General features: G+C 40.0%; 1 protein-coding gene across 10 annotated transcripts in view; it reads right to left on the bottom strand.

Moving 5' to 3' along the window:
- The window catches only part of BLTP1 (bridge-like lipid transfer protein family member 1), an 86510-nt gene that overhangs the window by 27758 nt on the left and 35523 nt on the right, over window positions 1-23229 (bottom strand). For 8 of the 10 annotated variants that reach the window (XM_030238753.2, XM_030238759.2, XM_050973988.1 and 5 more), the window contains exons 23-49: window positions 23076-23204; window positions 22781-22900; window positions 20924-21201; window positions 20563-20813; window positions 19869-20127; window positions 18633-19476; window positions 17778-17848; window positions 17116-17289; window positions 16720-16840; window positions 15770-15916; window positions 15293-15420; window positions 14977-15179; window positions 13367-13564; window positions 12526-12737; window positions 12136-12287; window positions 11132-11282; window positions 10172-10324; window positions 8712-8952; window positions 7954-8102; window positions 7307-7526; window positions 6803-6961; window positions 5633-5808; window positions 5366-5541; window positions 4048-4754; window positions 2650-2877; window positions 2180-2273; window positions 1127-1177 (exon numbers count right to left, since the gene is read on the bottom strand). In XM_030238753.2, coding sequence (XP_030094613.2) covers window positions 1127-1177; window positions 2180-2273; window positions 2650-2877; window positions 4048-4754; window positions 5366-5541; window positions 5633-5808; window positions 6803-6961; window positions 7307-7526; window positions 7954-8102; window positions 8712-8952; window positions 10172-10324; window positions 11132-11282; window positions 12136-12287; window positions 12526-12737; window positions 13367-13564; window positions 14977-15179; window positions 15293-15420; window positions 15770-15916; window positions 16720-16840; window positions 17116-17289; window positions 17778-17848; window positions 18633-19476; window positions 19869-20127; window positions 20563-20813; window positions 20924-21201; window positions 22781-22900; window positions 23076-23204 — 5792 coding nt within the window. The remainder of the gene's footprint in view (window positions 1-1126; window positions 1178-2179; window positions 2274-2649; window positions 2878-4047; window positions 4755-5365; window positions 5542-5632; window positions 5809-6802; window positions 6962-7306; window positions 7527-7953; window positions 8103-8711; window positions 8953-10171; window positions 10325-11131; window positions 11283-12135; window positions 12288-12525; window positions 12738-13366; window positions 13565-14976; window positions 15180-15292; window positions 15421-15769; window positions 15917-16719; window positions 16841-17115; window positions 17290-17777; window positions 17849-18632; window positions 19477-19868; window positions 20128-20562; window positions 20814-20923; window positions 21202-22780; window positions 22901-23075; window positions 23205-23229) is intronic. The other 2 variants (XM_050973989.1, XM_050973990.1) reach the window with 2 other exon arrangements.

Here is a 23229-nt window from a genome sequence, read left to right as displayed (position 1 = left end):
CATTTATTATTAAAGATCTGCAGTTGGCTTACCTACAGTGATAAGCCTGTAACACATCTGGCTGTATCTCATTAAAATCATTAATCATTATTTAAGTTACATACCAGTAATGCTTCCAGAAAGAATTCTATATTCTCACATCAATACCAGAAATGATCATTTTCCAGACAAATTTGTGACAAAAAGTCTTTGTCCCACTACAGAACCAACTACAAGGCCAGTACTCAATAGATTTCTGGGAATGTTGTAACAAGTATGTGGGGAGAAAAAAAGTCAGCAGGAGGCCTATAACACATAGGAACTACTGCACTGAGTCAGCTGTGTGTAAGTAAAGGGATCCTTCCCTTCATTCCAGCCATAAGGAATTCACTTTCTAAACCAGAAGCTGTATCATGCTCATGACTCACCCCTAGACCTATCAACCATGGATTTTTCCAATCCTTTTAATAGTTTACACTTCTGTTGACCACATCATATTGCAGCCAATTCAACAACTCAGTGATGGTTTAATGCTGCTAAAAAACAACAAAAAGGAACACAAATCTCACTATTTTCCCTACATCACTTGCAGTTTTTCAGTCCATCACCTCTCCTTCCAGAGCTATAAGGACATTTTAAAGTTAATCCTGCATTACCACAACACTGAATAAACAGACACAGATCTTCAGCTTGCCTGGGAGTTAAACCAGCCCACAGGGAAATAAAGACGAAAAGGAACAGCCCTGTTCACGATGACACCACAACTGCCACTCCAAGCACAGCTGTTCCAAAGCAAATCTCACCTCTGTGTTCCCTTACATTTATCAGCAGTATTTCAGCTCATTAAAATTAGTACAGGAGCAGATCTAAAGAATTTAAGGGCCACCAAAACCATTCTAACATTACAGCAGTGAGTGCAGTGCAATAGCAGTCCCTAAAACTGTATTGCTAACATGGACAAGGACTTTTTTTTTAGGCAGATGTTTAGCAGGCTTCATTAAAAAGTTTATTTAGGTAATACTAGATGGTGAACCAAGATGTATTCAAGCAACATCTGCTTCCACAATCACACAGAGTAGGAAAGCAGCCATTATCTACACAACACAGAGTTAATTGCAAGACTATTAAACATAATAATATAACATACAGAAACTCTTGTTTGGCTGTGCTTGTAGGAGATGTAGGAAAATCCTCCAGTCTACAGATGAAGATTGAAGAGAAAGCAAGAAAAACAAAAACAAAGCAAATAAAGAATAAACAGTCATGCAAAATTAGTCAGTTAATTATTTGTAACCCACAATATGACACTTATTTTCAAAACTACCAAGGTGAAGGTTTTGGTTTTGCTAATGTTTGTTCTTTGATCTTGTTGTTTTTAAAACTTATCATTATTTCCCCCCTTTCCTTTTGTACCCTCCCAATATGTAAAACAAACATGAAGAGCTTTGGTCACCTCCAGAAACCCTTCATGACTGTCAGATGGGAACTTTTCTTTATCCCTCTGAAACAAACTTACTGGAAGAAATTCAGCTGAGAAAATTATAAAATTCCATAGGTTTTAATTTCTATGTAGCATTCTCCAAACTACCCAGGAATTAAAAGGATAGAGAAACTCAAGTGACATTGCTCAGCCCCTTTCCACAAGAGTCATGTTCTAAGACCAGTACACATACTGAGGGTTACCCAGCTAACACCCAAATTGTGTGAGGGTGATCTGTGCTACAAAGAATTGTGGTTCAGCTCAATCTGCAACTCAAACAGAAAGAGATGCAGCTGGGAACAAATTAAAATAATGCATGGCCTTTTTGAGCCTGTGAACCTGGCAGAAATGAAAAAGCCAGAACAATGTGTGGATGCTGAGCAAGTGATTCATGATGTTCATGCACAGGAAGTGGTTCTCCTCCCCTCCCCTGCCACTTTGTGTGAATTATAAAAGCTGGAGAAGGGATATTAGAACTGTAAAACTAACATGAGAGAACAAAGAATGATGCATCATGAGAGTTGAAAAATACATCTAATGAAGAAACACTATGTCTCTTAAACAGGAATAATTAGCATCAGTAGATTAACTACTCCCTACAAATCTCATATGGTTTGAGCCTACAAGTTTCAAAGGCAATTAGAAACATAAGAGAAAGAATACAACTCATACCACTTCTACGAACTTGAACAATTTTAAATTGTGAGACTTCCTACTTACTGGATATTTGGGGTAATTCCCTCCAGCAGGACGATATTGACACCTCCTATGTGAGCAGTGGCACATGTCTCAGTCATCTTTTGGTGTAGCACATCTTTAGGGAAAAAAAAATGTATTAAACAGCATTTCAGTTAGTACAATACTTCAGGTGTGCTTACTGTTTTTAAAAATATTGCAGCAGGAAAATAACTGAAAAATTACAGCTTTAGCAGTCACAATAAGTGATGCTAACTATAAAATGTGACAAGAAGAAAGCTTTTGAAAATGAGTGACTGTCTTCTAAGAGAATTTGCTCCATGGCACTTTCTGAAAAGCTTGCAGCATCCTTTTATAATCCTTCAGCACCCTAAAAATAATTTTTTAAAAGCACTTCTTGAATATTATTGTATTACACACACACACATGGTACTGCACACGCACAAGTAAAGCTGCCAGGGAATTATTCAGAGAAGGTTTTTAGCTCATCCCACCTTTCATCTTCTCCTTCAGGGTGAAGCTGCCATGGATCCTCTTCAGCTCGGATTCCATGGTGAGGCCACCAATGTCAGCCTCCAGGTGGGTTCTGTTCACCATCCCTATCCCAAAGACGATGAGGGTGACGTGCTGCGGCTCCGAGGTCACCAGGCTGCGCTTCCGCCCGTTGTCCTGCTCGTTCTCAAACATCACCCTGCAGGCCGGCTCCGTGGGGCTGCGCACACCTACACAAACACCAGCAGCTCTGTAAGGCTTTGTTTGTAATAAATCCTTGGCATATACCATTTATATTTCTATTTCAAACTGAGGATCAGAGATCTTTCGTGTCAAGAAAACTCTTCAGGAAAATTATGTGTGCCTCGCTCACTCCACACCAATATCACTGCAGCTGAACCAAATCCAAGACACAATGAAGACCATAATGAGTGATGTGGTTTCATTATGATTCACAGATATGATCTTATGAACCTTATATAAGTATTTGTAAGGATCTGATTTTATTGTTATACCAGAAAAATGCCCTGACAGTTTCGAGTTGTCCTGTTTATTTTTTGATCAGCCCACAGGCAAAGGTTCTTATAATTCTGTTTTGGATGAACAAGTTTTCCTTTTCAACATTCAGGAGGCTAAAAACAATGTAAGAAAATTTACACTCTGTGCAGATATTGTAACTGTGGATGTGATATTCTGTGCATGAAAGACACTGGTATCTGTTTGACACGAGTTCCCATCTGACACTCTCAGTTTTTTGTTCTTTAGTTAAAAGAAGTCCAAGGAAAACATGGCAATAGAGCAGCTATACCATCCCCTGCATGTTTACAGCAACCTAACTTCAGCAACAAAGAGAATGATGCGAAGTCAGCTCTCAGACTTACTCTGCTGTGCTGAAATACAGCGGAAATAGCAATAATCACACCAGATTTCAAAGTTTTAGGTGAAAATACGGCCCAAACACTTGTAATCTTTGTGGGACTTGACCAAAATCACTATTTCACCTTTTCTTCTCTCACAGCAAGGTTCACAGATTATTTTTTTTACTGTCAGTCCTTCTCAAGGCAGAAATTACTCCCTCATAATTGCTTATGTACATGCTTGCATATTTTCACAGAATGATAATATACAGCATTTCCATACCCCCTTGAACACAAAGCAGCACCTCAGGAGGAACAAACTCAATCCACACTATGAAATTAGTGAGAAAAGTTAAGCTTTCCTTTTATACATCATCGCGGTGAACTAATCAAAAGCTCACCTCTGTCCTCACCACCTGCACCACTAATCCAAGTTAGATGGGGTGGGCAACTGACAAAAAGCACCTCATGAGCAAGCTTTAGAAAGCACCATTTAAGCAAAACCACACACACTTGGTTATTTGCCTTCATGAACCACTTTACCTGTTGGCCCAAAGGTTTCAGAAGACTTTTCTAGGATGCCAGTTGGATCAGAAATGAGTGAATAGAAGTTCAGCAGCTTATACATATTTTGCCAGCACTCCGCAGAGGGCTCGCTCTGTTCCGACACGGTAATGGAGTCCGAGTCATCCATATGGATCGTCACGTGGTCAACCACATCTTTGGAGCCTTTCCTGGACACTTTGGACGTCCTTCGCTCCGACCTCCCCAGGGAGTTCTTGTTGCGAGCCTCCTTCTTGTTGTTGTCATTGTTGGTTCTCTTGTTCTTGGTGTTGTTCACCCGGGTGCCCCCGTTGAGGCTGCCCCGGGAGCTGCGGCTGAAATCCGAGGAGCGGAAGTCGCGGTGCTTGCGGGTTTTGAAGGTGGGGGTCGGGGAGGCCGAGCCAGCCGTGTACCTGCTCAGCTTGATGTCAGTCTGCGTGGCCTTGATGTCGTCGATCATGGTGCTGAACTGGTGGATGAGGCGCACCAGGGCCATGTCCACGTGCTGGCTGATGGACTGGCAGGAGATGGTGAAGTTGCAGTGGAAGGTGTTGTAATAGCGCTTGTTCAAGTCGTGGAAGGAAAGGGCGTTGGTGGAGTTCTGAGGGGTGCACATGGATTTCTCCATCACCACGGCGCTAATGCTGAAAGTCTCCAACATCAAAGCCGGTTTGAATTCCAGAGGAGGGAGATTGACAGCTCCTTGCCTAAGGAAAGGAAAGGTACAAGTTGCTACTGTGCTGCTTTTTATGAGAGTGAGAGTCAAATATGTTTTTTACACAGCTCACATCTAATTTATTGAAGCCAGCCTTTTATTTCCCTTAGGATATCACCTTTTTTACCACAGTTCTAAATATAATAAAATGAACCTTTACAGTTTCCTACTGTGTGCTACTAACATAGAAATCATCCAGTTCTGTGAAACCTAGCTTGGCATGCAATCATTCCATCATATCCTACAGCTTTGCCCAAAATTGGTCTGGGGGAAGATTCAGCCCTTTCACAAGAATTCACACCATTATTATTTACAGGATTAATTATTAAACACCATTTCAGAGCCACTCACATTCCCCCCCACTATTATTCCCACCAGCTCTTCCCTTTCCCCAATCTCCAATTTTCAAAAGCAGCTAAGATTCAAATAATTACAATTCCCAAATGATTCCATAGGAAGATTAAAAAAATATTTTAACAGGAAGACAGAAGAATAAAGAGCTGCTCTTTATCCTATGAAAGTGCTTTGGAAATCTGTCACCACACAAAAAGCCTAATTTCTGTTCTTTAGCCAATACATATGTTTTTAAATCTCTCATCATACCTTCGGGCTCGCTTGCTTTTCCTCTCCTTTGCTGTGTCTGAATCAACAATATCTGCTCTGAGGCAGTCCAGAGTTCCTGAGAAAGAGAGGTACTCTCCAAAGTACATCCTGTAGCACAGGGGCATCGCATCCTGAGACTGAATCCCCGTGTAACTTAACAGAGGTTTGAAAACAACCTACAAAACAAAACCCACCTGTTTGGTTACCGAAGGTTTTGATCATTTCCACACTCCTGCTCACCATTTGGTGATGTGCAACCCCAGTTACCTGTGCATCTGCCAGCTGGACAGCAGGAAAGCCCTGGTTGCCCTCTTCTACTCCTGCAATGTCATCCTGGCTGGTGCTGTGCTGTGAGTGGGTGCCATCCAGGGTGTTCTGGTCGCTGGACAGAACTGTGTTGAAGTCTGAAGCAGAGGGGATAGTAGGAAGATTGGGTGCCACACCTGGAAAATAAATACCCATGGAACACTAACACCACAGCAAATCTTACCACCACTGACTTGATAAATTCAGCAAGATTATTTACACTGATAAACAAGCCACAGTGAGGTCTGTAACCTCACAAAGGGGGCATTCAGGATAAAGAAACAGCCTGATATTGCTGAAACAGGTAGAGATCATCCAATTCAAATTTGGAAAAAGGTTCTTCTGCAGAGAACTACATTCCAGTTTACAAAGGAGGCTCAACAGTTCAGCAATATGTACAGCACAATGATGTTTGTAGGATCAGACTGTTGGTTCAATATTAAAAAGAAACTAAAACAACTTCTTACTGCCTAAGATTAATATAGCACAGTTGAAGGAGTGCTAACAGAAAAAAGATTCCAGTGTAGTGTTAGTGAAAAAGAAAATTAAGACACAGATGGAAAAATCTGAATGATGACAGGCCAAGAAGAAAAATAGATGAGCTGCAATAAATTGTTACATCTGGTTCTTTAATACACCTATGACTTTCAGAAATGTATTTTATTTATTCCCTTACACCAGTTAACCCATTCCTAAGTTACTTTCAAAACACATGTTTAGTCTTAAAATTGAACTGAGAAAGAGCAAGGATTTCAATGCACAAATCACAAAATAAGCATATGCAAATTGGATCAAAAATAGCCAACAAAACCAAGGAACTCAGCAACAGAAGATGATTTTATGGCTTAAGTTTTGGCAGCCACACATGGCTTTGGCAGCTACACTGACAGCTCCAAATGCAAGAAAAAGCTAAATTTTTGGAGGCAGGGTGAGGCAAAAGCAAACAACAGTTTTGCTTAAATCCCATCTTTTCCTTTTCCAGGTTGCTGCGAAGTCCCACAAGTAATACTTTGAACCAATTAAGTGCTGTTGACCATAAATCACTCTCTCAATTACTTTCAGTCAGAAAGTGGCAAACACAGGCACAGCCAACCCAGAACCACCTGGAACTCAGCTGCAAATTAGCAATACCTGTTGGAAGGCTGTTGTGGCCAGACTTGGTGGCTGGACTTTCCTGCACGACACTTCCCCTGTTGCCCACGGCATTGGACATCCAGTTATAGAAACTCACAGAGGAGGGCTCAGACAGCAAAGGGTGCTCAGACAACATGTCTGTGGCCACAGTGTTTCCTGTGCAGGAAAAGCAGAAACTTGAGCATTTGTTGCATCCAAGTCAGCAAAAACAAGGAACATGGCAGCATTTCATTGCCAGCACCTATGAGCTATAAAAATAAACCTAATTCTTGACGTTTATTCCACTAAATGATGTGTGAACCATTACTCAAAGTCTTCAGTTTACCATATGCAAACTACGTTACTGAAATATTTGTTTCAGCTCTCTTTTTGAGCTACTTACAAGGCCAATAAAAATCAAATGCAATATGGTTATTTCCTTATTCATTCAGAGAGACTTGAAAATTATGCTACATCATACCTGTTTATGCTACATCATACTTTTTTTATGCTACATCCTACCTGTTCTTGTTAAAGAACTACTTTTAACTGCAGTTGAGCTTCTTTGAGGAGTCCCTTCCAAGAGATTGTGCAGGCTAGGAAAGCTCCCAGTGAGATAGCTGAGCAGGCTTTCCTTCCTTGGGCTCTCCCTGACTCCCATTCCAGAGCGGCCGACGTGCACTGGTGAATCCGTAGCTGTGTCTCCACTGGTGTAACTCAGGGAATGATATGGATGGATGCCCTGTGAGCAGAAAACAAATGAATGAATCAAGTACTGTGGAAACTGCAAAAACAAAGCAACATTTGGTCTGAATATAAGGTTGGAACACAATAATTTTACTACAAGTTACTGGAGAGCCTTGCCAGTCTTTGATTTTGTTATCATGACAGTTACATCTTTGTTTGTGCTGCCATAAATAAAAGATCAAAGGCTGCAAAGGTGAGGGCACATTCTTAAATGATGCACAGTAAGTTAATTGGCAAGAAAACAAAGAACAGATGAAGAGTATAGACCAACTGCTGGAGCATCCCTTTTGTAAGGTCAGGAGCACACCTTCCATGTGCTACAGTTACTTTTTGCATGCGTTTATCCACCTGCAGCTACAGAACTGCTCCTGAACAGGCCAGCTACAGCCCCCTTTGCCCTGGTGCCAGCTCTGTGCACTCACCTTGATTTTCAGCACAGAATCGCTGTGAGTGTGAGTCTTGGACAGCTTCCTCATGATCTCAGCACCAGTGACAGGCCCGGAGGAGGCGCTGGCAGGGGGAGGGCGATTGGCTGTTCCTTCCAGCAGCATCGTGTGCTCGCTCACAGTAGCTGCACCCAAGCAAACACTTGTCCTCAGACAGATTTGAGAACCAAGATTATCTATCACATTTATCTACAAGCAGTCATGAACTTCCAAGTGCTGGCACACACCTACGCAGTGCTGTCTGATTTATACACAAATAAGAACAACTCAGACAGGGGTGTGCTGGGTTTTGTTCAACAATCCAAGTGTTTCTGCTTAATCAAAACATATTTTGAGAGAAGGGGGCAAAAACTTCCATTATACTGTATGATTATGTAGAAGTTTCTCACACAAACATCTTTGCTCTCTTAAAGCTGCTAACTGCTGCCTGGCTTTTGATTGAAAGGTAGCAAATAATTAAATTGATTTATTTTGTGCAGGAAGAAACAAGACAAAAGATGTGAAGAAAGAGAGGTCTCCTGTTTTGTTTTTCCCTGAACAAGAACTAGTATTGTATTACTATAATTATCACTGTTAGCAACACCTTCAGAAAGAAGGTGATATAAAAAAAGAAGCTTGATAATTCTTAAAAGGAGACTATAACGTGTCCAGCATTATAAGTAAAGAAGATAGAAATATCTGAGAGGAGCTGCTTGCCTCTATAATTTTTTATGGAGATGACAACATGAAAATACCTGCATCAAATTCAAACTCTGCTCCATCAGCACTGGTGTCACTCTGAAGGCCCCCTCCATTGTCCAATCCAAGGCCATCCTCATGCTCATGGCAGGCATTTGGCTGCAGTTTCATTGGCTGGGTTGGTCTGTGCAAGCTGACTCCTTTAAAGGCTGGGGTGACCACAATGAACTTCATCCACTGCCTTGCTAAGGCAACCAGACCTTTCTTTAAGGTCACTAAGGCAGGAAGACCATCACTCTTCAAATAAAGAAAAACATGAAAAATTCATATCACAGCATTTTCAAGTAAACTGGAAGGGAGAAAAAGTCAAAGCTCTCTTAAATCTCTATATTTAAGAGGCTTATGACAAACATGCTGGCACCATAACACATCAAGCAAGAAGCCAAGGAACTGAGAGATAAAAATTACAGCTTCATTGAACACATTTATCTACATAACCTGAGGATCTAGCCCAAGAGGCCAAAAATAAACAACAGAAAGCAGGTTTATTAAATATGAAGCTAAAAACATTTGAGTAATTATCAGGCTCTGAGCTATGGGCTAGATTCACAGCAACTCTGTACAAACAGAACTGAAATTAAAAAGATCGTTTTTTCAATTGTTCATAAGCAGTGTTTTAGTACATAAATTTGAGGCCAAATATAGGGATTGTTTTGATTACATCACTGAATTGTCCTAAAGAAAACAAAAGCTTGGCATTTTGACCACAAATCAAACTGTGCTATTTGTGCCACAAACTGTGCCATTCTTGATCACTGAATATGCTGAAAACCAAAGTGCTTAAATCTGACAGCTGTGGAATTGGATTATGAAAATGACATAAAATCAGGAATAAACACTCCTCCCTTCTGCCTGATGTTTGTTCAAATAACTATTTCCCACTACAATCTAGATATAACATTCTAAAGCCATCAAGAAAAATATTAGATTCTTAAGCCCTAAAGTTTGTACAATTCTAGTTCCTTCCTTGAACTGTCTGCATTACCCCAGAGTTTTTAGAAGACTTGAAAGCTAGTTCCAAGGAGAGAACTTGGAATGAACTAACCAGTTCATGCACTTGCCTCAATAATTGAGGCTCATTCAATTTTAAAACCATGAGAAATGAAATTTTATAAAAAGGCCATTGAAATATGATATGGAGGGAATGAAGTTTGATAAAAAAAAGCCATATACAGTTTTAAAGGCATGCCTTGTTGGTTTATGATCTCAAATATTTACTAATAAAAAAACTGATAAACATTATGCATATATACAGGTCATAACAAAAATAGCAGATATCAAAGAAAATGAAATTAGTGAGACAATATCTACTTATCACTTTAAAGATGCATATGAGTCCGGGTTAAATTTTCTTGTTTGTTAACCTTCCTCAAATTGTTGCCAAATTTAAGACATTAGAATTGGCATATTTGAAACTAAAGGACTGAAATATTTCCAGTTTTCCAGGGTAACTCACCATAGTGGCATCCTCAATAACGGAGTAATTTGCTTGATGAAGGTAATGGTGCAATATATTACAGAGTAAACAGGAGGGATTTTCTTGCAAGAAACGAGCCACTTTGGTAAGCCTGTTGTACTTGCTTCTCAGAGGGAAGTGCACACTTTTATTCTAGATTAAAATAAAAACATTTTCAACATCAATGACAAGATTTTATCCATGAGACAAACTTCTATCCTCATTCTGAACTTCTGCAACAAGAATGTGCCTCATGGGTACCCATCTTATTTTAAATACTGCATGTGAAAACTAATTCTGGATGCATATTTCTTTATATGAAGCAACAAAAGAAAAATTTAAGTTTTCTATTTCAATGGATTCAAATTGCAGGCCTTATAAATTTGCATCTGGACTAACAGACATATATGCAAAGCTAGATGCAATTTTTGAAGAAACAGTTTATTCCTAGTTAAAGACAAAACAGGCACTTCTTAAAATTTGGTTTAATGCTAGAAAGAGAGTAGGAAGAAGAAACAGGAAGGGAGGTAGGAATAAGAGATTGCTGCAAAGGATAATTTTTGAGCAGAGCAGAAAACCAGCATCACACTTAGGTCATCCATGTCACTATGCAAGACAGGATCTCAGTGTGGGTATCACATCCAAATCTTCCCACTAGATGGTGCCAATCCAACCAACAGCAAACAAAAATACTACATAAAATATACCAGGCACTACAGCCATACCTCTTAGTCTTATTTTATCTGGAGATACACTCCTGTTAGAAGCATGAGACTTGGCTCTGAAATTCAGACTGTGTAAAAAAACCACAACTTTTGTGAACCCTTGTGACCAATTCCAAAGGCTCACAAGAGATGCTCCAAGTTTGACAGTGAAAGCATCCAGAATTGAAAGAGCTATATATTACCTATCTCACTGTCCTGTTCTGACATGCTCATGGACTTTATAGAGGTCACTTACCTCTAGAGCTTCTGTCATAATGCACCCCATAACAGCACAGATTCGCAGGGTTCCTTCGGTTTCCAGCTTATTTAATGAGGACTTCACTTGATCAATGGGAACAAGCCAAGCACCAACTGCAGGTGTTGCAGTGCTCAGGAGGTTCAGCTGCCTGTGGAGACAAAGAGAAAGGGGTGTTCAAAGGCAGCAGCAGCAATGAGCAGGATTTTCTGATGCTGTTATGAAGAACAGTCAGTTAGGTGGGACATAGATGTAGAGTAATAAACACAGACTTACTGCCCAGAAAACAAGAATTGGCAAAAAGTACCTGAGGCAATTTCTGTTTCACTCATTCACACACTCATGATTCTTCCCACTTTTGCTACTGCTATTCCTTCCTTTTCCCATTTGTATTCCCCACTGAAATAATATACTTGGAAATTCTCATCACTGACTGAATCCCACATTAAATGTAACATGTCATGAAGGACTTTTGCTAAGGGGCTGAGGCAAGAGTACCAGCAGAGTATTTTCTAACTTATAGCTCTATACTGCAGACTGAAATATTTGGCTTACTCTACATACATGATGTGAAAAACTATCTTAGACATACACATCTAGAACTCTATGGTGCATGGCAGTCAGGTCATGCACCATATCAAGTTGAATACCAAAAGCACTGAGCTGTTCTCTTCACTGGCATCTCACCTACTCAAAACAAACAACTTCCCCTGCCTTTCTCCCTCATATATTTCCATCTCACCAGACGTTCTTAGTGAAGGCTTTTTGTTTCATTTGGCTTTTTTACTCTTCGTTTTCTTCTTCTTTTAATGACATCTAACTAAGAATTTTCTAGCAGAAAATACAACAGTAAAAAACTGAAGCAAGTCTTACTGTGGTATACAAAACTCAAAATTATAATTTCCAAAGAAGATTCAAACTCCATTCAGAACCTACCAAATCCAAATGCAATTTAACAAAGCAGAACTGCCATTTTCCCTCTCTTATATCAGGTAAAATTATACCTTGAATATATATGGGCTGGGGAGCGCACATTGGTGGGAGCTGCAAAACTAAACCAAATTTCTTTGATTGTCAACTTCATGCTGCAGGAGTCAGGGGGAGGAGGCATCAAGGGGATATCTTTTTTCAGATCATCTGATTCAACACCTTCATCCTTCAAAAACAAGGAATCATAAAGTTAGAAGGGAAATTGTCTTCAAAATTATTACACTGAAAGGCACTAACGTACCATACATGCTCATAATTTCTTTTTTTTCCACAGGCATTTAGGCAAAGCAAAATAAATTAATGCTGTCCACAAATCCTCCCAAGGGACTCTGCAGAAAGCTGGAAGTTTAGTGTCTAAGCAAAGAGGATGAGTGACTAATGATTTCTACCCAGTTTGAACACACCTGCTCATCCGAAACGGAATTTCCATTAATATCGGAAGAGGGACTTATTCTGTCACAAGGGAGGTTATCTTCAGACACATCAGTGTTGTAGCCACTGCCAGTGGGGGAATCTGAAGAGTTGTTTGATGCAAGCAATCCACCTCTCTCTGTGTCTCTTGATTTGCCCATGACTCCAAATGTGTTATACAGCACTGCCCCAGACTGTCTTCCCCCTGTAAAAATACCCAGACTGTAAAGGTTGGCAGCACGTCAACAGCTCTAAGTTATGGCCCACAGAGAAGATCTGTGCTTAAGCAGAAAAATACACATGATTTTGGTTAAACAAGATGCATTACCATTTTATTCAACAACTTATCACTACAATTTTGAGCTTCTGATCCTACCATAAGCAGATGAAGAGTACTCACATAAAGACTTGTTAAATATTATTCTCTGAAAAAAAAAGTAACTCTGATGATAGAAAACACACGTATACTGTGGGTTTTTTTTATTTTTTGTAACTAGCTTTCCCCTCCCAGAGCAAAACTCTGGCTCTATAATGCACTTCCTGTGGATAAGGGGAGGATTTGACCAATGAGTGAAAGCATCATTTTCAACCTTAAGTTCAGAAACTAACTAAACCAGTTTATATGAAATTATTTCATACACTGATATTAGTGGTACTTACAACTAAAAATGTCTTTATTGTATAACCTATGAAATTTATTTCCCACAGACATGTACTACTCAGCATCACACAGATTCAACAATTTCTAATCAAAAAATTGCCGAGCCAGAAACTGACAATTCTATTGTTGGGTTAATCTCATAAAACAAAATATACAGCCTTTAAAAGCTTTACCTTTTATAGTCAAATTTTCAATTCCACACTCAAACATTATCCAACCCCACTTCTCTTGACTAGGACCAATTCGAGCTACATCTGGAACAGCTTGTTGATCTGTTTCATCCACAAAAGTGAACTCATCCAACTCTTCCAAAGTAAAAAGAACTTTGGATTTCCCAAAAGGAATGGCTGTTATTGCACAAGTTCCAATATCTGTGAAAATAAATAGATGAATAAATATTTTCTACTTTGCTCCAAAATGGAAAAACTTTACAACTTTCAAAAGCTCTCTGAAGTTTAAAGTGTTTTGTGGGAGTTATCCCTTTAGTATTCCTCAAACAAGAGGGGGGAAAAAAAAAGAAAGAAAAAGTTTAGACTTGAAACACGAGCAAGAAAAAAGCACAAAAAGATGGTAAAAAAGCCTTGCTCCTGGTCTGTTAATATGGGCAGGAAAATTTTTAAATTTGAAAAAAAAAAACAAAACAAGAACTGAGCAACATTTTAAATCATTTTATACATAAATGGCAAATACCCCAGGAAAAGAACTGTACTGAGTCGCATTATATCCCTTCTAATCCTTACTCCCTGCCTCCAACTTGTAACTGCACCCACTTTTGAAGTAAACATGAGATGCTAAGATCCTTAGAAAGGCTCTTCTCAAACCTTTCAAACAGAAGATGATGACATTTCTTGGTTAGAAACCCAAAACTGGCCCTCTTGAATGTCCGTAGCATACCTGACACAGGGCACTTCTGCCAAGATTCATAACTAACTATCCATAACTAAGTAAAAAGGGAGGTAACCATTGCAGTGTTCTCTGGTTTTGTTTTACCCCAATTTCATTTGCTCACTCATCTTTGCACAGCAGTGGGATTTTCTGTTGTTTGTTTATTGTGTATTTTTTAATCATCCTGACTTTACAGAGTACTTCCTCATGTCTGAAGACTACAGTTCCTCATGGAACAGAGTCAAAACTGGTGAGATTCCATCAAAATTGAAGCAGTTTAAGAAAAACTGCCTCTACTTTTGCTCATCTTTTCCTGGTTAGTTTTTCCAGGATCAGGAGTTACAGCAAAATTTAACTCATAGCTTCTTGAAGGCATTTCCTTAACACAAACAACAAGGAAGTCAATTGGGTAGATCTCATTTTCAGCTTTAGAGTTGTTACAGTTAAAAATCTACAGGTTGTCATGCTGAAATTTCTGGCACAACAAGCACATTATTTTAAGTGTTAGAATGTAGTAAGAAAGCAAATAAGTGTCATTCATTCCCTGCAAAAGGTGACAAGAAATGGTAGCTGAGAAGAGATTAGCTGGGAGGAAGGGAGCTCAGGCCTCAAATTCCAGCAGGGCAGGTCAATATTTACAGGGCAACACATCTGCCACACAAACTGCTTACAAGTTTGTCTTGACAGCTTTTAGTTTGCCTAAACTTAAATCTAGCAGTTAGTAGAATGATAATTCATGCCAGACTTCTTTTTCAAGTATCTGCAAAAGCTCTGGGTGCAAGTAGCTCTTTATCCGTGTTGATAAAAAACCTACAACCAAACTACAAGATCAAGACCAACTGTAACTACTGGCTTCTATTAAAACTGACATTTCCACATTTTAATATTGTTTTAATACCTGTTGTATCAAGACCTCTAAGCTGTCCATGAACACGATGGATGTTCAATTTAGCAGCAATTTCTTTTCCTTTTTCTGCTCCAGAGTTGGATCTCAGCGAGCCAGAAGACTGGGGCTGCATTTTGCTGGTTTGGATGTAACGATCAAACGTGACAGAATTCCTCCCAGCTTCTGCATTGTTCGAAGTCTCCTCAACTATACCCCTTTACAATATCAGGGAGGAAAAAAGCTATTCAGCAAACCTCAAGATAAACAAAAACAATCAAATGAGACATGTCTGAAGTTGATGACAAACAGTGACATGTACTGTTCTCACCTGTTCATACGAACTTGAGTAGCAATTCTATCAAAACACAAAGCTACTAGGGAAACGTGAGTCACAGTTTTGCTGGAAGAAACTCCTGGGGATTCATCCACAGATGCTTGCAGCAAACACAGGTTCACCTGCACCCAGAATTCCATCAAAGAGTAAAGACATTTAGAAAAGCATGTTACATTAACCACTAATTTCTGATAGAACCTTGTCTTATACTTAGAGCAAAAAGAAAAATAAAACCGTAACATCCAGAACATAATTTAAAGACATGGCAGACAGTTATCCCTATGGTGGTTGATATTTAACTACTGCATGTTTACCATCATAAAATTAAGCAGTTCCAAAATTAAAAGCTTCAGTTCTCTAGCACAAATGCACAGCTTCACTTCAGCTTTTGGGGAACAAACAGAGATCCAAAATAAGGGTCATTTTGTGAGGCACTTTTCCACTGATAAGCTTAAAAAAAAAAGTTGTTACCTTTGGAACTGTAACATTGGCCTGAAGACCTTTAATTGTCACATTATCCTGCTTAAGTGAGAGATTGGTCTGTGCTGGTCCCTGGTTTGTTGTTCCTGTTGTAGTGGTGTCTATTTTTGTTCCTCTGATGTCTTGCTTCGAAGACAACTTGAAGAGGGGAGAAAAATAATTTATTAGCACAAACTCGAGAGCTGCTGAGCTCAGGAGGAACAGGATATTTTATTAGCATTGAAGCTGAAAGAGATTCTGACTTTATTTTAGGCAATTTACTGTGATTTCCAGAATAAGGGCTGCAGCACTTAGAGGTACAGGAGGTCTAAAACCATAAGGGCAGCAGTGCCATTCTGCAGTAAACTTTACCAACCAGACTTCAGCTGGAAGTTTGAATTCTACACATCTAAGTTATATAAAACAACTTACTATGAAGCAAATTATTAGTGAAGTCTAAGACATCATAAAAAAGAAATATGGTCATTACCTTGGACAGAAAGAACACCTAATTCTGTAGAACTACCACACAATTCTATTTAAGTTAAATTAATTTTTTAAGGTCTCAGATGAACTGCAAAAAAAAGCCCACAGGCACTTTCACAGCTCTCCCTAACTACTATAAAATAATAAGCAACATCTCACTGAGATGAATGTAATACTTAAGAATACCAGCTACAGTAATTTCAAAGAACAGAATGTGTGATTTCATCTGATATAAATTACTCTAGTGCATCCAAAACAGAAAAACTTCAATCCTCTAAAAGATTTCTGGACAGTGAAAGACAATATGTAAGAGTTGATTATGAAAATGCATTCCAAAGTATGCATCCCAAATTAATATAGCTATTAATTTAGCTATTATATCACAAAACACTAAATTCAGTTAAAACATTTTGTACATAAGATACAGAAAAGAGCATTCTCTCAAATCCATGTAGATTTCCTTGTTTTTTCCTCACATTTTCTGAGAAGCTGGTCTTGCTGTTCTGCACAGCATCCCTCAGCACTTTGCAGTGCAGGTCATCCACGATTGCTGCCGGGTGCCGGGAGCTGGCACAGTGCACCATGGCCTCGATGTACCTGCGAGGGGAAAAGAGCCACAAGAGACCACTGAAACTCCCAGTTGCACCATCAGCCACGTGTAATTAACACTACAGAGGAAAAACAAGCACTGACAGACACAAAGGGCATTTCCCATTCTTCCAGCCACCTCATAGGAAATGCAGAATGACATCCGGTGGGCAGGAGGCCCTGCTGTTCCAACAGCCATGCTACTCAATCCTTTTACCTAAGCCTTTGCTGAACAGCACAGCTGTGATTTTAGACAATTTTTAGTACCATCAAAATGAAATTACCTATCCAGCGCCTCTGCTACAAGAGGAGTCAGAACTACATCTACAGTTCCTTTTACTTCCACGATGGCCGTTGTCCGTGTCTGGAAGACCGGGTGATCCAACGTCCATTCCTCTGTTATTGTTTCATCATCTGTGTTCTCTGCAGACTTCTTATCCAAGGGAGTGTAAGGTGTGCTAGACAAGGCAAACACACATCAATGATCAGGCTTTGCAAAAACAAACACAAAAGTGTTCTGGTATCATTTTAACTCTAAATGAGACCCACAGAACAGCAGGTTTCTTCTACTGTACATCTTAGAAAGTACAAAAATATAATCCCAGGGTAAGCCCCCCATCCCAAATTCAAGTTAAGCTTCTGGAAATGAAATGGACACTTGCCATTAGCACCTCCAAATTCATCTAAATGAAATCACCATTCATAATCTTGAAAATGTACATGTGAGATAATTTAATGCTTGCACTGTGTACTTTCTGTTTGACCAAACCCAAATATTTCATAATAGAATGACCTGTTCTGAAATAGATCTGGTACTGAAAGCTACTGCTGTAAATCAAATTTTGAAACGGCTAGTGGGAGCCAAAATATTTCAGAAAAGGATAATGAAAATCCTACTCTTGAAATATATGCTAATAATGTAGCATACATTATGTGTTCAACTTACTTAGATGTTGATCCTGTAAGCTGCATGCCTCTGTCCAGTAATGAATTCGCTGTGAGACCCTGTTTAACAAGCTAAGATAAAAACGCAAAGAAGTTTATTACATTCCTTCCATATATGATAAAAACCCCAACCAAGGGATCTCAAAAAATTCCCCTTAAAGCTGTTTTTGTTAAAAGCACACTTAGAAACAGATTCTCCAATATAGGATACAGGAACTCCTAGGTTTGCTTTTTGAATTCCTTGAAAAATCAGATTACAGTGCTTTTACATAAACATTGATTTACTGCTTTTAAAGCCTCCATCAAATACTAATCTACATAAGGTTTGCATCAACACAAACCTTTTCTGCAAAATGATAACAAATTCAATTCCAGAGCTCAAACACCTGTTTCATACGAAATCATTTCCATTATTTTTCATTTATTTCAGTTCAGCTCTTTCCTTAAGCATGTATGCTCAGGTCACTTAAAAAAAAATCATTTCCTAAATCTGAGTTGCAATTTAATTTTGAAATAAAGCACTGAGAGCCTGAATTATACTTTATCAGTATTAAATGTACTGCTATTGCAGTTCTGCATAATGTATTTTTAACAAAATTCACATAAATGTCCTCCAGCTGTGTATCATTCAACAGACAGCATTTTTAAGTGCAAAAATGATAATTCAGAATACACATCCACAGAATTCTAACTCCTTCTTTTGCCCACAACCTTCCAGCCACTCAGCCCCATGATCTGAAGTCAGAAACTTAGGGTTTAATTAAAGAAATTTCAAGTTTCTTGTAGTTTATTCACACAACTGGTACTAAGTTATTTTGAATTCTTACTCCTTTCTCTACTCCTCCATCTTCCATACCTTAAAAGTTGGGACAGAGAGCTGCTCAAAGGACGAGGAACTTTCTTCACTCGTTGGTGTGTCAAGGTCTAAAGGGCGATGCAATGAGGATTTGGAAGTTCTTTTGTTAGTTGGGTGCTTTACTGACCAGTTGATCACCTGGAACTGTGTCAGGTAATTTTGGTAACATGCCATTACAGGCTGCTGGGAAGTGATTTGCTCCCGTTCCACAGTCTTCTCAGAGTCCAGGACGTACATGTTGTCAGCATGCTCATCATCTCCTCCCAGAGCTGAAACAAACGAAGCCTGGGAAGGATGAGTCTTAATTGGCAACGTTTTCATGTCTTGACTGATTTCTCTGTGGATTGTGCTTGTTAAGGGTCCTTCCACGCTGTGATAAATAGACCCCCTACTGTATTCAGCTTTCTGAGCTTGCTTTTTTCTCTTCTTCCTCCCTGGATAGGTCCCCGGACCTTCATCGCTGCTTATTGGCTCAAACTCTTCTGCAGCTGAAAAATAAGCCTCGCTATCCGCCATGGACATGCTGGAATCCATGGAGCGGTACTGGTGGAAGGAGTTGGAATCTGCTGAGGGTGTGTAGGGGAAGGAGCCAAAGCTCCTCCTCTGCTTTGGGGAGTCCAGGACGTTCTCGTCGCTGCGGGACACGTCGCTGCTGAACTGCACTCCCACGGGCACGGGCTGCTTGTCCCCGTAGAACGCCGCCGTCAGGCTCTTGGTGCTGCCCAGCCGTGTGGAGCACACGGACGCCTGTCTCTTCAGGGGGGACCTCATGGGGGACTGGCCCACCGGCCTCTCCTGGGGGCCAGGGGATGCAGGCCGGCCCTCTGCCCCCTCCACCGTGACACTGGAAACAGAAATAAACACAGCACTTATTTCAGCGCTAATGCATCTCGTCCTGCAATGTGGCAGCTGTCAAATGCACCAGTGATTCTGTGGCTCTCTATTAGCATAGCCATTATTTTCATAATGCTGGATACACACTGAACTCTGCCACTTGTCTACATACAGAGGATGCAAAACCAAACTTTTAACAGCAAGTGCTGGTATCTTTACATGCTGGATTTCCTACCTTGCTCAGGTAACCATCCCCTATTAGGGGTCCAAATCAGCTTTCAAATAGGAAACACATTTCAGCAGCACCATTAACACCTGAAAAATTGCTAAATCCAAGGCTTTTCTTACATCTTAGAGCACTGTAGAGTTGAATGATATGCCTACCCAGACAAGACTACTAACCTTCCATGAGCATCTTCCCTTTTTGCACTGGGCAGGAACTCCTTCTGTCCCATGTGATCCTCAGCAGTGGATGAGGGGCTGTCCTTCTCCCCTGCAAGCAAGGGCAGGGCAGCACTGGAGCTGCTGGTTTCCTCTGAAGAGGAGGAGGAGCTGTGCGAGCGCAGCGGCACTTGGAGGCTCAGGTGTTGTGCTTTCCTTTCCACTTCTATCCCCACAGATCTGCAGTCCCAGTCTTTTCTTTTGACACCATTTGCTTTACCTAGGATCAGAGAAGGAAAATAACAAGTTTATATCTCATAACACAACTGCAGTGGACCCTTCCCTGCCTACTGAAATAAAAATCATTATTAAACAAAAGCCCTAGTTTTGAAATGCATGTACATACTAGCATGTTGTCCTGACAAAAATTAATAAAATCACGTCAGCAGAACATCAGATTGTCTCAGCTGGCTGCTTTCTATATAAGCAGAACAAGTCAAAAATCTTTTTACTCAAAATTTTTTGCACATTAGTATAAAAATCCAGCATATGAAAGTTTTCTCAAGCTCTGCCTGCTCTTAGAAGGGGTCAGGCCACAAGAGCACGAGCAGTTGTACTTCATTAATCAGATTCAAAACCACTACAAATAGCAAAACGTTAAGAAATTATACTTTTGGGCAAAATAGAGTAAAAATACAGTACAGTGCATTCTCACCATCTAAAATTTTAGGAATCTCCTTAGTGATTATCCATTCTCCTGGCTGCAGTAAAGACTGCCCATAAAACATGTCAGATTCTGCACTTGTGCTTGAGAAAGCAGAGCTGCTTGAAGGTGTCAGTTCCTCAAGTTTGAAGAAATCCAGTCCTGTTAAGGTGCCACCGAAGAACCGACAGCCACCGAGGCAGCCGCACTTGTTCTTGCTTCTCTTATTTCTCAAATTATCATCAGGCCACAAAAACCACAACCTACAAAAGGAAGAGCAGCAGAAAACAAAACAAAAACATGACCATGCCGAAGCTCAGTGAAAGTAAGATGAATGAATATCCCTCCCACCTCCCTGGACCACATGGCTCACCTCTTGGTCCGGTTATCGTGCGTTTCCAAGAAATGCCTCTGCACCTCGTGTTTAGAAGGATGATCTGCAGCTAAAGCAATGTCAGCAGTGATGAGGCCCAGGTTGACAGAGCCAGCTTCCAGCCAGTATGCCCTCCTCAGTATTGGCTGGAGGCCAGTTCTGCAGTTGTTCCCCTGTTCGACGTACTGCCTGAGCTGCAGGTCCTGGATGGCAGCGCTGACGCCTTCCCCCACAGACTGGTTGTGGAGGTTGCAGTTTGCAATGCGTATGGCACCCATCTGCAAACAGGATTTCAACAGGAACTCTGACTATTTGCCAGTGAAGCAAAGGAAGAGTGGTCTTAAACCAGTTAACACACCCCAAACCACAGCCCAAAAAGATCTCAGTAAAATTCTCCCTGGGGAAGCAGTTTTATTTGGAAGTCAGCGCACACACAAAAGAAGGCAAGCTTAGAAATTAATCTCAGACACTTTTTACCTAACAAAAAAAAATTACTTAGAAACATCCTTTTGTAAACAAAACAGAAAACAACTGTCAATAGACATTGTCATGAAACTTTAAAAACTTGAATCATCAACTTCTTCACTGTCATCTAAAACCCAAAAAATTTGAATCACTCAAATTTGTTTAGTCCTCAGACTTCACAGAATCTGAAGACACTGGATCAGATTTCCTGCATAGCTTGAGTCCTCTCTAAAATGTCACCATGAAGCACCTGAAATTTCAGATGGAGTTTGCCAAATCTAAACCAAGAAAAGCTTAAAGATAACCCAACCATAGAAGAGCTACCCACAGGGTTAATATTAAATTATTGTTTCTCATCTCTGTCACAGATTATAAAGGAAATTTTTTTTTTTTTTTAATTTGAATGAAACACATACAGGATATAATTTTCTAGAGTGGTTCAGGTTATTAAGCTGCCTTTGAAAATACTGCCATTCATATTTATGCCTACAGACACTGTTAATATTTATGATGGCGCTTTTTAATATTGGATTCAAAAGAATTTGGAGGCTCAAACATATTTTTTTACTGCCACAGGGCAGCAAGCCATTCAAATGATGAGATATCACGTCATTAAAAAAATGTTTAAAATAATTACCAATGCCCTTTAGTAAGATTCTTGCTCATAATGTGAAGCTGTGCCCAGAACTTATTATAAGTCTACCATCTAACACTGCATTTATTAACTAACAGCACAATTACCACTCAGTTATGTCAGCACGGCAGTTTTCTTCTTTGCTGTTGTTACCATACCTCAACTGTATCTGAACCCGTATTTTGCTACACTGAGTAAATTATTCCTTTTTTTTTCTGGGCAGTAGGATAATGGACAGAATATCAGCTCTTCTCTGCACAGCCCTTTTTGAACAGAGGATTCAGTCAGGCAGTGGCACAAACACTTCTCCCTTCTCTACCAAAGATACATCTAAATTCTCACAAGAGGACCGTGAGTTATCCGGCACTGACTTGTGCATGATCCATATCAATCATTTCCATTTGCTGAATTATTAATTCACAGCACAAGTTCTTAGCAACTCTCAGGTACAAACACTGAGATTTATATTACCCGGAGCGTTCTAAATTATTTTACACCAACCCTGCAGCTTTCACTTTTATTTTTGGGAGACATATACTCCTCCTTACATTTGCCAACATAATTAATGGAATTATTAAATAGAAGCCAAATTGATCTATCTACCCCTGGCCCAGCCCATGATGGCTTTTTAGTTTTCGAAATTCTGCTTAATTCATTGCATGCAAGCAAGCCATCAATGCAGGTAGACATTCTATCAAAAAGTACAAATATCTCTATTGCCAAAGTATTTTAATTGCTGTTAAGAGAACTATTTTTACCTTGATATTGGTGGCACAGCCATGTTCTACCACATAGAGATCTGCTCCATCCATGGCTAAGCGTGTCATCGTGTACTTTAAGTCATCTGACGTTGGGCATGGCCCAGGCACGGAGTTTGTCTGAAGGAAAAGGGAAAAGAAAGAATAAAGGAAAAAAACCATATAAACATCTATTAGGAGCTTAATTTGGGCTGAGCCTTTTATTTATATTCTGGTAACATGAAGGGTGGATTGCTGAAGTGTTCCAGAGCACCTGTGCCTGTCCAGTGAGCAGCAGGGATGGATGACAAGGTACCTTTGGGTCACAGAAGCGGCGGTCGATGCCGTGCTGGCACAGGATGACGGATTTGGGCCTCTCCAGCTCAAACTCCCGGCACACCACGTGGAACACAAAGGTCTGCCCCCATTCCAGAAGGCAGGCGAGCTGTAAGCAAACAACAGCATCCATC

Source organism: Serinus canaria, chromosome 4 (assembly GCF_022539315.1).
Source record: "Serinus canaria isolate serCan28SL12 chromosome 4, serCan2020, whole genome shotgun sequence".
Taxonomy (NCBI): Eukaryota; Metazoa; Chordata; class Aves; order Passeriformes; family Fringillidae; genus Serinus; species Serinus canaria.
The sequence above is the reverse complement of the archived record's forward strand: the minus strand, read 5'-3'. Positions and strand labels throughout refer to the sequence as shown.